Here is a 13,728-nt window from a genome sequence, read left to right on the forward strand (position 1 = left end):
CGTTACGAGCCTCGGGGCCTCCCGCCCTCCACAAACGTCACGTCCGGCCGCGCACTCAGCATTGCCGCCCGTCTGTCAGGGTTGCCCTTACGTCATTTCCGCCCCGCGGCGTAGGTCTCAGTGTGTGTGGCGCTGGGAGCGGTTAGTGGCGCCGTGGGGCGCTGTGCGCGTGAGGGCAGGGCGGCGGGGGAGCCTGGGGTGACAGGGCCGCAGAGCCAGGGGCCTGGTAGCAGCTCAGTAGGTCCCGTCCCGGGTCCCTGCCCTCCTAGTCTGTGCCTGGGCCATGTGGGCCGCCGCCCCGCTGCTGGGCTGAGAGCTGCGCCCCACAGGCCCTGACCCGACCGCCCACTGCTCGCGCCCTGGGCGCAGGGCCTGGGAGAGCGCTGGAGACGGTGTAAGGCCCGAGCTGGATGGCAAAGCAGGTTCCCCCTGTAACTGGGTCAGGAGGCACCTGGGTGGTGACCTGGACCACGTCGCAGTGTTGCCGGCTCTTCTGATTTTCAGTGCGAGTCTTGCAATAATTGGGGGTAGTTCTTAAAGCCCCAGCTCCTGGAGTCCTGTGACTATGTGAGAATCTTTCATTTTTAAAAAGGTCAGATTCTATCCCTTGTTGCGGAGAAAAGCATGAAAATGTGATCCACCCCCAGCCCGAAGTGCAGCCCAAAAGGTTCAGAAACCTCACGGCCAATAGAAAGAAACAAAAAGTGTATTATTTTATTTGCAAATCTTGTGATTTTTAAACCAATCTCATTTTTTTGTGCATCTTGACTCATAATTTTTGAATGTTTGGGATTGGCAGTAGTGCATTTTAAGCATAGAGGGCGCTTCTGCCCCATTCAAACTGGCCTCATCTACTCTAGGGAAATCAACATAACAAATCCACCAAAGTTTGCAATGATGGAAACTGTAGTGTAGGTGAGGATCAGGGGTTTTTACCAGCATTCATCTAGCCCTACTCAGAAAAGAGTTAGAAGACACTACAGTAAAAACACTCATGGCTAGTCTATGCTACCACTAATGGAGCTGCACCTATGCTAGACCAAACATGGGACAATTGTCAGTTATTCTCAGTGCAGATAAGGCATATTTAAACCCCATTGTAGCTAGCATGGTTCTGATCCAAACATGGACAGGGCCTGAGCTTGTAATCCTGCCACTTGCAGTTCCCTCAGTGAGTCTGAAGGGAGGCAAAAGAAAATCAATTGAATATTCTACACTTATTAAAATGTTTTTATTAACCTTGCAGTGAAACTGGGGCCATTCAGGACATTGTTGTGAACAAAACTTAATTTTCTCTCTCTAGCACCATGTCCCAGAAGCAGCGGGATCTGCTGGAACTGGGGCGGCTTGAATACTTGCAAGCGCTGGTCACCGAGTTCCAGGTAACAGAGAGTCCAGGTGAGCTTATAAACCTTTTTCTTTTTATTAAAGTAAATTCCAAATGTCAGGATCATAACTGGCTCATCAGTTGCTGGTTGATTTTTTTTCTTCAAGAATTAGATTCCAGCCCATCTCAACTGCCTCTTTTGTCACCTAAATGCTGCTTATATATTGCAGAAGCCAAGGAGCAAGTACTGGCTAATCTAGCCAACTTCGCCTACGATCCCAAGAACTACGAATATCTCCGACAGCTTCAAGTCCTTGACCTGTTCCTAGATATGCTCACAGAGGATAATGAGACCCTTGTGGAGTTTGCAATTGGTAAGGAGTGGATTTAAAACTATTTGTAAAATGAACAATAGCAGTTCCAAGCACTGGTTGGATATATCGCTGCTTTGATTCTGTAGTCCACTTGAATTTGGGAGAGAGGATCAACCACACATGACAAATCATCTGTGGCAGATGTTGAACAAACTGCTTAATACACTGCTGAAAGGCCCTCAGATACTATGGTGATGAGGACAGTATAAAAACCAATATAGAATAGAATAGCTGGAACAGGTGAGAGAGATCAGGATAGGGGCTTGAGGTGAATTATTTCACGTTAAGGCAAGTCTCCCCTTCACTCCACTAACATGCTGCAGTACTGAAAAATAAACAAACTTACTTTATAAGACTAGGTAAAACCCTGAATATTGGAACAAAAACTCCAGTTTAATGGTAATTTTTAATGCATGTCCCTATTGTAATGATACAGTCATTGAGAACAACTAAGGTTTTTCCATAGAGCATGAGCAGGTCCACTATTGTTATTATGGCTATTTTTGACAGTTAATCCTCTAAAAGGACCAGTTCTAAATAATATAATGAAGTCTTCTGAGGAATCCCATTAGAGCCAGTCAGGGTGGATTCAATACACACTGGGAGCCAGCCATGCCAAATTCAAATCCTGAATGGTTAGATGATGTAATGGTTAAATACACATAGCCCTGTGTACTTACCACAGCTTCCACTGACAGAGCTGCACTGGGGGTGTTATCGATCAAAATGTTGCTAGTATGGCTGCACCCTAAGTGCAAAGTGTTGTTAGTACAGGATACATACTAGTATTTGCACCAATAGAAATCATATTTACAATATCTTAATTAGTATTAATAATGCCATGCTACTTCTAATAGCACCTCTCATAACTAATTAAGCCACTATAGCCCCTGTGCAGTATAGAAGCTTATTTCTAGGAATCTCACACTCTTTACTGGATTATAGCCACCTTAGAGGTGAAATAAGGCAGTTCCTTAACAGAAAACCAAGTCTTTTAACCAGCGGATTTTTAAATGACAAGTTCTGTTTGTTTAATCTCTTGTGAAAGATGTTACCTCCAACAGCATAGTGCCCCCTAATGTCATATAGGGGAATGAGTGCTTTGGTTGAAAAATCACCTTGACTTTTGAGAATAAACTTAGCCCGGGAGCGGGGAGACACAGTTTTCCAACTACTATAAAAATATTCTGGGCAGTTGATTCTATGTGGGGACAAGGGTCTCAGTGAAGTGCAAACCAGTATTTTGTTTCTGGTATTGTATGTACTTTATACCAGTAATAAGCACATTAAATTGGGTGGAATTAACAGCTGTAGTTAGTTCAGTGCAAGTGTATGTATGGACACACTTATATCACAATAGGATGCTCTTGTGAACTAACTTAAGTAGGTTGTTGGGGTTTTTTTGTTTTTAAAGAAAACTGTTAGACTTGCTCTGAACTAACTAAAGGCATAAACGGCAACGATCAGTTATTTTGATCTTAGTTACCATGTAAACAAGCCCTAAGAAAGAGCTGAGGATCCTGGGTGCAGCAATGCCCCTTAACCTCAACAGAGAGTTAGTTAGGTATTAGTAAGAGGAGGATCTAAGGTGGTGGTAGCTGGTGCTGCACTCCCTCTCTTTTCTATTTCAGGTGGTCTTTGTAACCTCTGTCTTGATAAGACAAACAAGGACTATATTTTGGAGGCAGATGGGGTGGCACCTGTAATAAACTGCTTATCCAGCTCAAATGAGGAGACAGTGATGTCGGCAGTGACTACTCTGATGTACTTGACCACGCCACAGTCTCGCCAGCAGACCACGGCACTCCCGGTGGTGGAGTGCATGTTACGTTTCTCCCTCTCAGCTAACAGGAGGCTAAGCAACCTGGCAAGGGTCTTCCTTGAGGATTATTGTTCTCCTGTGCAGGTGGAGGAGGCCAGGAACCTGAGCAAACATACAGCTGTAGGGATCCCGCTCCCAAAGGATTGATGTTGTGCAGAGCAGAGGGAGTAGCTTGAGACTGTTATTGCGTGAGAAGAGAGATTCTTGATTTCATCTTTAGAGCCCCCTCCACCTGCAGGACTGGTGAAACTAGTGAAAGACATTGCTAAAATTCTGCCTCAGTTTGAAAGGGACAGGTGGGGAGCCGGGACATGGGTCCAGAAGTCAGGATTAGCAGCTAAACTGTTGTTAATACAAAACATATTATGGCTGTTAGAGAGCAGGCCAAGCAACTCCTGAACCATCATCCAAATAACCATTTCTGATGTTACCCTTCCCAGTGTGGTTGTCAGGTAACTTAAACCCAACACAATTCTTTTGCATCACCTTCGCCGTAGCTGCAACTATTGCTGCCTGTCTTCTCAAAGGTTATAGCTTTGAAATATGTTTAAATTATATGGTCTTTATTTCTCAATAGGAGAGAACACTCCTCCTTCCCCCTACAATTTGCAGTCTGATCACATACCTCAGGACTAAGTATGAGCCAGCATCCTCATACCACAGGCACCTGGCCAGTTAATTAGGATATAGGACTAGCCCTACTGATGTTAAATATCAATAGGAATAATATATTCACCACAACATAGCTGTTGGGAAAGATGCAGATTAAGATTTAAAAGGGAGTACTAACAGCAGACTTCAGCTCAGAAGGACAACTGGTCTTGTGGTAGCTTTTGTAAAACTTCCTCTTAAGTTCTTTTTAAGTTAATGTTTTATTAAGTGTAAACCGTTCTGGATCAGACATTCACCGACTACAGCATTTGCAACCTAAATCTTAGCAGCTCATATTAATGCAGGAGAACCAGGAAGTGAAACTATCTACTTTCATTATGAGCCAAGTAGGGTAAAAAGTGGAAGGGTGCTGATCAGCCAATCTGGCTCAGTATGTGAGATTATTAAAATGGTTAAACTGTTGAAAACAAGATTTCCTTTCCTAACATGATGGTGTCCCTCATACTTACAGCTTCAGGTACTTGAGTGAATGGGCAGAGAGCAGAGTGCTTTCATGGAGTTTTACAGCCCTACTTCCTCTTTCTAATTTCTTCATCCTCCCTTCCTGCCAACCCAAAACATGCTACCTAGCATTATAAGCAGCTGCTCATCTCTTGTCAAGTTTCTCCCTCCAAACGTCATTAATGACTCTCCATAAAGATTCAGTAATTTAATTGCAACTACATTTCAGAAATAGTCTTAAGAAAATACAGATCTTAAAAAAATAAGCTTTGTATCTTTGGCCCTTAAAACTGCCCCTACCCAAGTCAGTGCACTTTCTTTAAATGGGATTTCGTTGCCAGTTCCCAACTTATCAGTTCCCATTGGCAGTGAGACTAGCATAGCATTCTTTTTCCACATTGCTTCTGCGTTTGCTTTCCACTATCCCCCTCCAGTCATCGGCCCACGACTGCAGCCGCCTGCGTGGGGTCTGAAGCTCTAGATGCTTGTTATGGCAGCAAGTGAACAAGATGTGTTCCCAGCTTGGCTTAGGCTCCGCACCTGAGAAGAGCCAGAATGGAAAGCTGAAGTTAGCTGTTCTTTTCTCCAAACAACAGTAAATCATCTGCTGTGAAATCTCCACCTCAAGTTTCCCAAACCTTTAATGGTGTCTTTGTCATCAACCAGGAGGTCAGCTGACACAACGGTTTTATCCCCAGTCAGAATCAGTCGCTCCACAAACTTAGGACCCAAGTATTTTTCCACCCAGCTGTACTGTTAGGGGAGGAAGTAGAGCATTAGAAGAATTTTACTTAGCAGCAAGTTTGACTATTTATAGTATAATGATCTCATGCTACAGGCCCAAATCTCTTCTAGGAGTGTTATGAACCCTGCAGTTGGGCCGTGGTGCGGGCCACTAAAAGGACTGGTGTGAACTGTACTTTCAGTGCCCTTCACTCATGACTGCATTGGGTACCATGAAGTTACACTGGCATAAAGCAGCATGAGAGGAAGTCAACCTAGGGCGTATACCAGGCCCTTCATTATCTAACCCCTCTCTCCCTACATTTCTGCCTGGCAGTGATCATCTCTCAATTTAGTCAGGATTTTCTCAGAGGAGGAGCCTCTGGCATGCAGTCCCCTCCCGGTGCAGTGCATCAGAAACCCCTTGGTTGCCTCTGGAGTATGCAATGAGTCAAGGCAGCGTCTACTTGACCATATTGCATCTGTTCTTTTACCCTCCCCCATTCTTCCCATGCCATTTCTTGCAACTGTGGGTATGAGTTGCTGAAAGTTGTTGTTTGTTTGTCTGGTTTGGTTTTTAAGTTTTATATTCTGGCTTCCATTGCGTAAGACTCAGATGCCTTGCAAAAGGCATGACACAGTACTGCTCCTGGCCTTTTATACTTCCTCTCAGTCTGAAAAGCTGCCACTCAGATGGAGTATTTTTGCATGCTGGGCCCTGCAGACTTCACAGGCTGCAGCTTGGTTTTGTTCACATTGGTGTGGTACTTGGGCATGTACTAACAGTTGAAAGAGGCTGGATTCTGCAATAGCAGTCTTAAAGCGAGGGTAGGGGGAGATCTCCAACCTTCTCCAGGATGCAGTGCTCATACTTCATCAGGGGGCTCGTGCAAATAAAAACTTCAGTGCTAAAAAGAAACAGCCCTGATTAGTAGTCATCAAACATGGAGAATAGAAAAGAGCTGTGTACTGCAAAGTGTCCTTACTCCTGCATATGGATCATTTCCTGCATGGCTTCAATGGCTCCTGGAATCGGCTCCAACCCCAGAAAGAAGCCAGGTGACTCATAGACACTGGCTACCTTAGCCTGGAAGAGAGATGAGGAGAATTAGCAATTTTTTTTATTGTAGGTTTCTGCATAATAGCTATTGAATTTACCCCAGGGGTGTTATTCAACATCAAAAGGACCTATTTTGTCCACATTTCAGAGGGAGATCAAGTGGCTGAGATAATTGGTAATGGGTTACACAGTCTCACCGACTGGTTGCCAGGACAAATCCAGGCCAGGCAGATAAAGACTGGAAGTTGTTACCATCTGGTGGCCTGTGTGAAGTGGGGGGTTGGATCTCATTCCAGTTCCCAGTAGATATATATCCACCTCATTACAAAAACAAACAAACGTGCCACCAGACGAACACCCCAGACCACCACACTATGATAACTGGCACCCTCAGCAGAGGGGTCAAGGACAGATTGGGACACAGAGACTCAGTCATCCTCATGCTTTGCCGCTGATCCTGCCAGACCACAACTGAAGCATACTGAAGGGAAGTTTGCGTGTTGCTCTCCATGCTGTTGTATATGTGCTCTCTAAAGCCTCAGGCAACAACATTAAAATGTCTTAAGAGCAGATTCTGGCTTCAGTGCAACAGTTTCCCCATGGTGATAACATCAGTGCAAATTCTATTTTAAGATGTTTAAGTTAGTGGCAAAATGACCAAAGCCAGGAAATTCAAAGCTTAGATAGTTACTTGTACCGTGAGGTTCAGCGTAGACAGTGTAAAGGCTGGGGAATTAGTCTCTAGAAAGTTCAGCCATAGAGTGGGGTGTTTCTAGCAGTCCTGTGCAATTCAGTGCTAGTGACTGGAGTCCCTCATCCACAGAACCGGTTCAGCAGTGAGAGCAACTGCACAAGCTTTGCCAACCCCCCCTCACCTGGCCCTGACAATAAAGGTGCCACTTAAAATGAATTGTGGTGGTGGGTTTTGGGAGGGGCACCTGTGCACTGGCAGAGACCCACCATAGGCCAGTCACCACCCACCTGGAACAAAGTGACTGGTTTGGATTTGAAAGACAACCAAGATGACAGGCTTTTCTGAAACGGGGATGAGAGATGATGCCTTCTGCTGAACACAGGCTTGTCACTGACTGTTTGTTTCATATACCTGTAGCCAAGGGCCTGATTTTAGAGGCTGAAAGGGACCAGGCAGAACAATGATGAATGTAGTTTTTAATATAATGCAGCCTCCTCCTGTGACTTGCTGCCACAAAGACATTTCAATAATGCAGGGCATTTCCTGGTCCTTAATCCTCATTGCCCCTGCAAGGTAGATTTTATCCTGACTGTTCCAGGTAAAGAAATGGAGATTAAAAGCCCTTGTCCGTGATCACTGCAAATGGCAGAACTGGCTCTGAGTCTGGTGAGGTCCTTGTTCCCAGTCTCGTGCATAGTTGAGACCATGCTGACTTTTATTGTCCGTTTCTGGAAGTAAATATGGGACAGAATTATCACTGTGCTGTGGCCCCTTTGTGCTAGCTAGGTAGGCTGGAGAACAGTAGTGCTGCAAGGCAGATAGAAGGCCGCTCTGGAGAACACCCAGCTCAGAGACTCTTACACCAGGTGCAGAGCCATCTCCAGCAGCCACAGGAGCAGGGACTGTTCTGGAACAGAGTGGAGGCAGGGAGGGGATACGAATGAAGGTCCTGGCCAGGACAGACCAGCAGCCTGGTGATTCTGCTCCTCTGCTCATTGAAGCAGGGGAACAAGTTACAGCAGCCCTCATTTGCATGGGGGGACTCCACTGGCCCCCACAGCCCATTAGTATGGGAGCACAAGCTGCCTCCCCCTCAGTCCTGGTGCCTGTGTTCCAGGCACAGGGATGAGACTGCTTGTAATAACATCAGAGTTTTATCTGCTTCTACTCCACGCTCTCCCTCCCCTGCCAGAAATAGGACACTCCTAGTCAGCTCCACAACTGACAGTTTTCAGGGAGGGGGGAATTTACTGCTCATTCCTCAGCAAAAGGAGCAAGAGGCAGTGTTTTCATGCAACTGCCCGAGCTGTGATGACATGGGGAGGAGGGGGAATAACATGTGACAAAGACATTTTGCAGTTAATGGAAACCAGACCTTAAAAAGGAACAGAGGAAGCTTTTGACCTACACCCAGGCAGGGTTTAAAAGGGTGATCATAAGCTAGGAGAAAGTTCACCTTCAGAGGAGAATCGTTTAAGGGTAGCAAGGGCCTGAAGTGAGGCAAGGGCACAGAAAAGGTGAGTTAATACAGCTGTACTGTATGGTTTGCTATATGGTTCAGAGGCACCTTTGTCCCCTACAAAGAAGCTACACTGCCTGAGGTGGGGTACAACCCTCCATTCATTTAGTGATGCGCTTCCTCCTCATTTAAAACACAGCAAACAAAATTAAAAGGGTCATTCATGCACCTTTTAGTTGGAAATAACTGGTCTGCATCCAACTCAGCTTTTTTTTCCTTTCTTTTTTTTTTGGTAATTGACTTAAGACTGGGTGGTTGGTCAGTGACCTGGGTGAAATCACTTGGGGAGTCTCAGTGCTGGTTGTAGCAGAACGCTACTCACATCACAAAACCCACCACCACTCTTCACCTTCTCGTTAGCAATCACAATAGTCTAAAGGATTGAATAGAATGTGGGGACTAACACTTCGGGTAGGTCTGCATGGGAGCTTGGGGTGTAGTTTCCAGCTCCAGGAGACATACATGCACTAGCTCTGATTGAGCTGGTGTTCTAAAAATAGTAGCTACGGTGGCATGAGTGTTGGGACAGGCTAGCTGCCCCAAGTACATGCCTAGGGTTTTAGACAGGATTGTACTTGGAGTGGCTAGCTTGTCATGCCACTTGCCTGCATTGCACTCACTCTGCAGCAGCAGCTCAGCTCCTCAGGTTTGGTCCGACAGCTCTTCCATCACCAAATTTTAGTGAGTGGTATTGCGTCCTGGTGTGCCATGTCACAATACAACTCAGTTTGGGGGCCTGCAGCAAACTGGCCCCTTCTCTTGGCTTCCCCAAATTGTTGTTTGTTGAGTTATTTTTTTAAATACTTATTGCAACTCTAGATATTCTTGTTATGCCTGCAGATGTCAAATCCTTTTATTGAATCTAGCAATTGAAGCTAGGATCCAGGTGTTGTATTGTGAACACTTGTCAATTGAGAAGCAGAACCTAGATCGTTTCACACAGACAACTTGGCAGTCAAGTACGGTAAAGAGAAAGGAGTTAAACACAAATAACTTTTAAAAAACAAAGCATTTACAAAGTGAAATTAGGTCATCTTATATTATGACCATTAATAGAAAGGAAGCAACATTTAATATTAAAACAAGAATTAACAACTAAAACTTGGTAGTAGGCAATGGTTAAAGTTCAGAACAAATGGACAGTTAATAAAATACCTATTGATTAGGCAAGGATTAAAATACCAAACACTGACATTTAAACACCAAAAAGTACAAAATGGGATTCAGTAAAGGGGCAGAGTGGATTATTTAAATATGGAACTAAGACACGTGCCTATCATCAAATAATTTAAATCAGCGTAGCAGCTAGCACCCCCAGTCATGCTAGGTGGGGTACAGACACATACAAAGACACGGTACCCGTCCTGGGGCAGAGACAGTTTCTTCTTACATGCATGTACAACACCAAGCACATTTTGAGAACAACCACAATTAAAATTAACAGTAATCAGATGGTAACAGCTTTCTTTCATCCTCACCTCAGCTGGATTCAAACCAGTGATCTAGAGGGGACTGACTCTGTATCCCACTGGCACCCATGAGTTTTGGGGGCATGGGCAGTATTGGTATGGATCAGTAACAGGGGCTGACAGACCCACAAAAAGGCCACAATCCATCTTGCCACCATAAGGTGGATTACAGACTCACCACATAATAATGTATAGACTAGCAACACAGACAAGAGCACTTAGCCTACTAGAAGAAAAATGTTTGCCCCAAAGCATTTGGATACCAGGGTCAGAGTCACTCAGAGAACAAACTATTTTCATTTCAATTGGGTTGGGATCCTATTTACTTAACGTAGGGGACAAGGAAGGTGCCAAAAAGTTTCTAGTATGACATTGTGCATCAACTATGAGAAAGGGACTGAAAGACTTTTTCCATTGGACCATATGAACTGGAACCATAAACTCGCTGAACATTAAATCTCACCAAATGAGGGTAAGTCCATCCTCATCATCGTATCCACTCGTGCTCCACACCTGAACATAGCCATTATATGAACAACATACCCTCATATCTCAGTGTCTGTACTTTGACCTGTTAACCTTTTTTCCCCCAATCGGGGATATTGCAGATTATGTATTCCTTACACCATCCGATCCTAAATCGAACTTTGCACCTCTTGATAATCTGTACCTTATTCCCTGATAACCAGAAACTTCTACGCTTAAACTCTGTACCGTTTTTTTTATTTTATCATCATCTTCATAAAATTATTAAATCTGTTAAAAATAGCCACAAACTACAAGCAAGTGAATAGCCTGATCAGATTAAACCTATGAAAAATCAGACCTGAATTGAGTGATCCAAGTACCTAGTTCTGGTGACAGAGAAAAAGAGGAACATGAATAATGGTCTTTTAACTGCCAGTTACAGGCATGGGTGGTTTTCTAGCCTATTTGGGACTTTAAAAATAGAAGCAGTGGATGTCTCAGGGAAGGTATCGGATGTGACTTGGTCCAGCACTCCTCTATCTGTAGAGGGCATTAAATATTCTGTAAAGAAAAGAAAGCTTCAAATCCAGGCTCCTATTAGTTTTATTCTTTAATGTTTACAGTTTACTTAAAAAACAAACAAACACACAGCCACAACTCTCATTTTCCACTGAATGCATCCGATGAAGTGGGCTGTAGCTCATGAAAGCTGATGCTCAGATAAATTTGTTAGTCTCTGAGGTGCCACAAGTCCACCTTTTCTTCTTGCGGATACAGACTAACAGGGCTGCTACTCTGAAAACTCTCATTCAGTATCCGACATTAGGGGAATCCACCAAAGGCAATAGTTTAGGCTACTGGAAGCTTAAAAGATCTGGGTTCATTTGCAGCTTTAATACATTTTTTCCCGTAGCTGCTCTGTGCACTGCAGCTCCCTCCCCAGTACCCCCATCCCAGGTCTGGTGCGAGCCTCAGCTAACCTCTATAGCATGCTTAGAGATCCTTGGATGGATGGTTTCATTACCGGGGCTGTGTAGCAATAACAGGTTGTCCGAGTGGGTGAATGAACGCAATGATGATGCTATAGTGGACAGATTTTCAGCTGGAGTATATTTTTACTGGCTGTGGCTGAGTGAGGAGGCAAGACTGTTCGTTCCGTCCCCGTCCCCCCCCATCTCGGGAAGGGGCTGGCAGGCTCACGGTGAGCCGATTATGCTACAACTGAAGCTTAACAGTGGTAGCATTCAACAATCCTCTGTACTCCAGGGTCGCCTCCATTTTGCCCTTACCGGTAGTCTAGGAACAGCGCATTTCTCGCTCTCCACTAAAGCAGAGAGAACTGCTCAGTTGCCCCAAACGACACTCACGCCGGGCTCCTTCTGGGTTTGCTCTAAAGCCGATCCGCTGAGACCGGACTGTCCCCCTTGCTCTGTGACACACCTACCCCGCATTGCCACTCCCCCCCCGGCAGCCCGTCCGCCCAGCCAGGGCACGCGGCGCCCGGCCCGCCGCGCAGTGCCCGGCCCGCCGCGCAGTGCAGCGCATCGGCCAGCTGGGGCAGCCACGGGCCACGCTGGGGGGATACTTCTGCCCACTCCCACTGCCCGCGACCCAGCTCCAGCCCCCGGCCTCTCACCGCCAGGTCCTCCCGCAGGCGGCGGTACTGGTCCCGGACCGAGAAGCCCCTCCGTTCCGCCAGCTCCACGTGGGGCTCCCCAGGGTAGCGGGCGAGGAAATGCCGCAGCACGCCGCCCTCGAAGTCAGCCAGCACCCCGTCCATGTCCACCAGCACGCGGAGGCGGGACGCGGTCGACACAGCCATAGCGCTCGGGGCCAGCTGCCGGGTCCAGACTAGAACCCACGTGGTAGCAGCCGCCTCCTACAGCCCCCAGAGGCTATTATTCAATAGGACTGGGCGGAGCTTGTCTTTATGAATATTCATCAGTCCCTGGCAAGCCGCCGGCGGCAGGGATCTGAGCGCTCGCGGCCCTGGGGGTTGCGCGGGCCGCGGTGAAGCCCGGCCGGCGGGGCGCGCAGGCGTGGTTCCCAATGGATGGATGGATTCACGGAAGAGGCTGGGCTCCGGGGCAGCGAGTGGGGAAATCCTCCATCGCTGCAATCCGCTCCTGCAGATCGTGCCAAAGCTCAGCCGGGACCGTGTGCTCACCCGGGCCAGGTCCTGCGGGGGGGTTAGCACGTGGGGCTCGGGAGGTAGCAGGCTTGGCCAGATCAGTTGTGGGAGTGCTTTCTTGCCCATGCCTCTCCTGAAGTCATTAAACCACCAACCAACCCTGTGCGCCTGCAGTTGCCTGAACTTTAGGCCTAACCCGTTTCAGGCCTGGCTTCCAGGAGGCCTCACACTTCGTAGACGAGAGAACTAGAGCTTTTCACCTACACAAGCTGAACCCATCACTGTTTGACCTAGCTGCCCTATCCCTTCTTGGGTCCTTGGGGCAGACTGAGAATTAGGAGGAGAGCGAACAAGTTTAAGTCTTTGCCCTTCCACAGCCCTTGTTGAAGAGTCTCACCCTCATTACTTGACTATTCCTAGTCTGTCCCAAAATCAAATCAAGGCAAGTTCTGATTTTAACACTAATGTTTGTTTTGCTCTTCCTGTGTGTAACACATGCCTGTATAGTGATGGAAGAACAGGCTTGTGCTAAATCTGACCACTGCAAAGGAACTTCAAAGTGATGAAACTAGACAAGGAATACTAGAGCCCCTTTTTCTCTGCTCCATTTGAAAAAATTAAGTGGTTAGCATATATATATATGATGAAAAAAATAGCAACAAAATAAGTCTTGATATGCTTGCCTCTGGACCATAGTGATTGGTATAAAATTGATCCATCAGCCACTTACTTCCCCTCCCACAGAAAAATGGCTGCAGAGATGTAATGAGCCCATGGAACTCATTGCCACAAGTTGTCATTTGACTAAGATCTTAGTACCATTCTGAGAGAATTACACATCTAGTTACTTTTTAAAAGGAATGTAAGCCATTGTGCTTCAGATCATGGGCTAGCCCTAGCTGACAGGATACTGAGTAGGTGGAGTACAAAGGTGAACAGAGATGACCCTTCTACCATTTCTATCTGAACTCTGGTGAGATGTTCCTTGATTTACACCCTGCATGTGTTTTTGTTTATTTACACGGAGG

General features: G+C 46.2%; 2 protein-coding genes across 5 annotated transcripts; one reads left to right on the top strand and one right to left on the bottom strand.

Moving 5' to 3' along the window:
* Positions 1-6,483, top strand: ARMC7 (armadillo repeat containing 7). Of its 4 annotated transcripts, none has more exons than XM_043528555.1 (4): positions 1-110; positions 1,304-1,398; positions 1,558-1,701; positions 3,333-6,483. In XM_043528555.1, exons 2-4 carry the CDS (start codon positions 1,308-1,310, stop codon positions 3,668-3,670), a joined length of 573 nt encoding a protein of 190 aa, XP_043384490.1. In that variant the 5' UTR covers positions 1-110; positions 1,304-1,307; the 3' UTR covers positions 3,671-6,483. The 4 variants fall into 4 exon arrangements, with proteins under 4 accessions (XP_043384490.1, XP_027683198.1, XP_027683197.1 ...); XM_027827397.3 differs by having other exon boundaries at positions 66-592; XM_027827396.3 differs by having other exon boundaries at positions 66-567.
* NT5C (5', 3'-nucleotidase, cytosolic) lies at positions 4,830-13,099 on the bottom strand. Its single transcript, XM_027827399.3, has 5 exons — positions 12,206-13,099; positions 6,346-6,446; positions 6,207-6,267; positions 5,275-5,389; positions 4,830-5,176 (listed from the first exon to the last, which is right to left on the bottom strand). The coding sequence occupies exons 1-5, from the start codon at positions 12,389-12,391 to the stop codon at positions 4,989-4,991; spliced, it is 651 nt and encodes a 216-aa protein (XP_027683200.2). The 5' UTR covers positions 12,392-13,099; the 3' UTR covers positions 4,830-4,988.
* Positions 13,100-13,728: the final 629 nt, after the last annotated feature.

The sequence above is a fragment of the Chelonia mydas genome, chromosome 14 (genome assembly GCF_015237465.2).
Source record: "Chelonia mydas isolate rCheMyd1 chromosome 14, rCheMyd1.pri.v2, whole genome shotgun sequence".
NCBI classification, from domain to species: Eukaryota; Metazoa; Chordata; order Testudines; family Cheloniidae; genus Chelonia; species Chelonia mydas.

Excerpts from the sequence above, each read along its gene's own strand:
- NT5C (XM_027827399.3), bottom strand. The coding sequence starts at position 12,391 with ATGGCTGTGTCGACCGCGTCCCGCCTCCGCGTGCTGGTGGACATGGAC. Across the intron at positions 5,390-6,206 it reads AGCACTGCATCCTGGAGAAG|TACAGCTGGGTGGAAAAATA; the intron begins GTTGGAGATCTC and ends CTCCCCTAACAG. Across the intron at positions 5,177-5,274 it reads TGACAAAGACACCATTAAAG|GTGCGGAGCCTAAGCCAAGC; the intron begins GTTTGGGAAACT and ends GGCTCTTCTCAG.
- ARMC7 (XM_043528555.1), top strand. The coding sequence starts at position 1,308 with ATGTCCCAGAAGCAGCGGGATCTGCTGGAACTGGGGCGGCTTGAATAC. Across the intron at positions 1,399-1,557 it reads CCAGGTAACAGAGAGTCCAG|AAGCCAAGGAGCAAGTACTG; the intron begins GTGAGCTTATAA and ends TATATATTGCAG. Across the intron at positions 1,702-3,332 it reads CCTTGTGGAGTTTGCAATTG|GTGGTCTTTGTAACCTCTGT; the intron begins GTAAGGAGTGGA and ends TTTCTATTTCAG.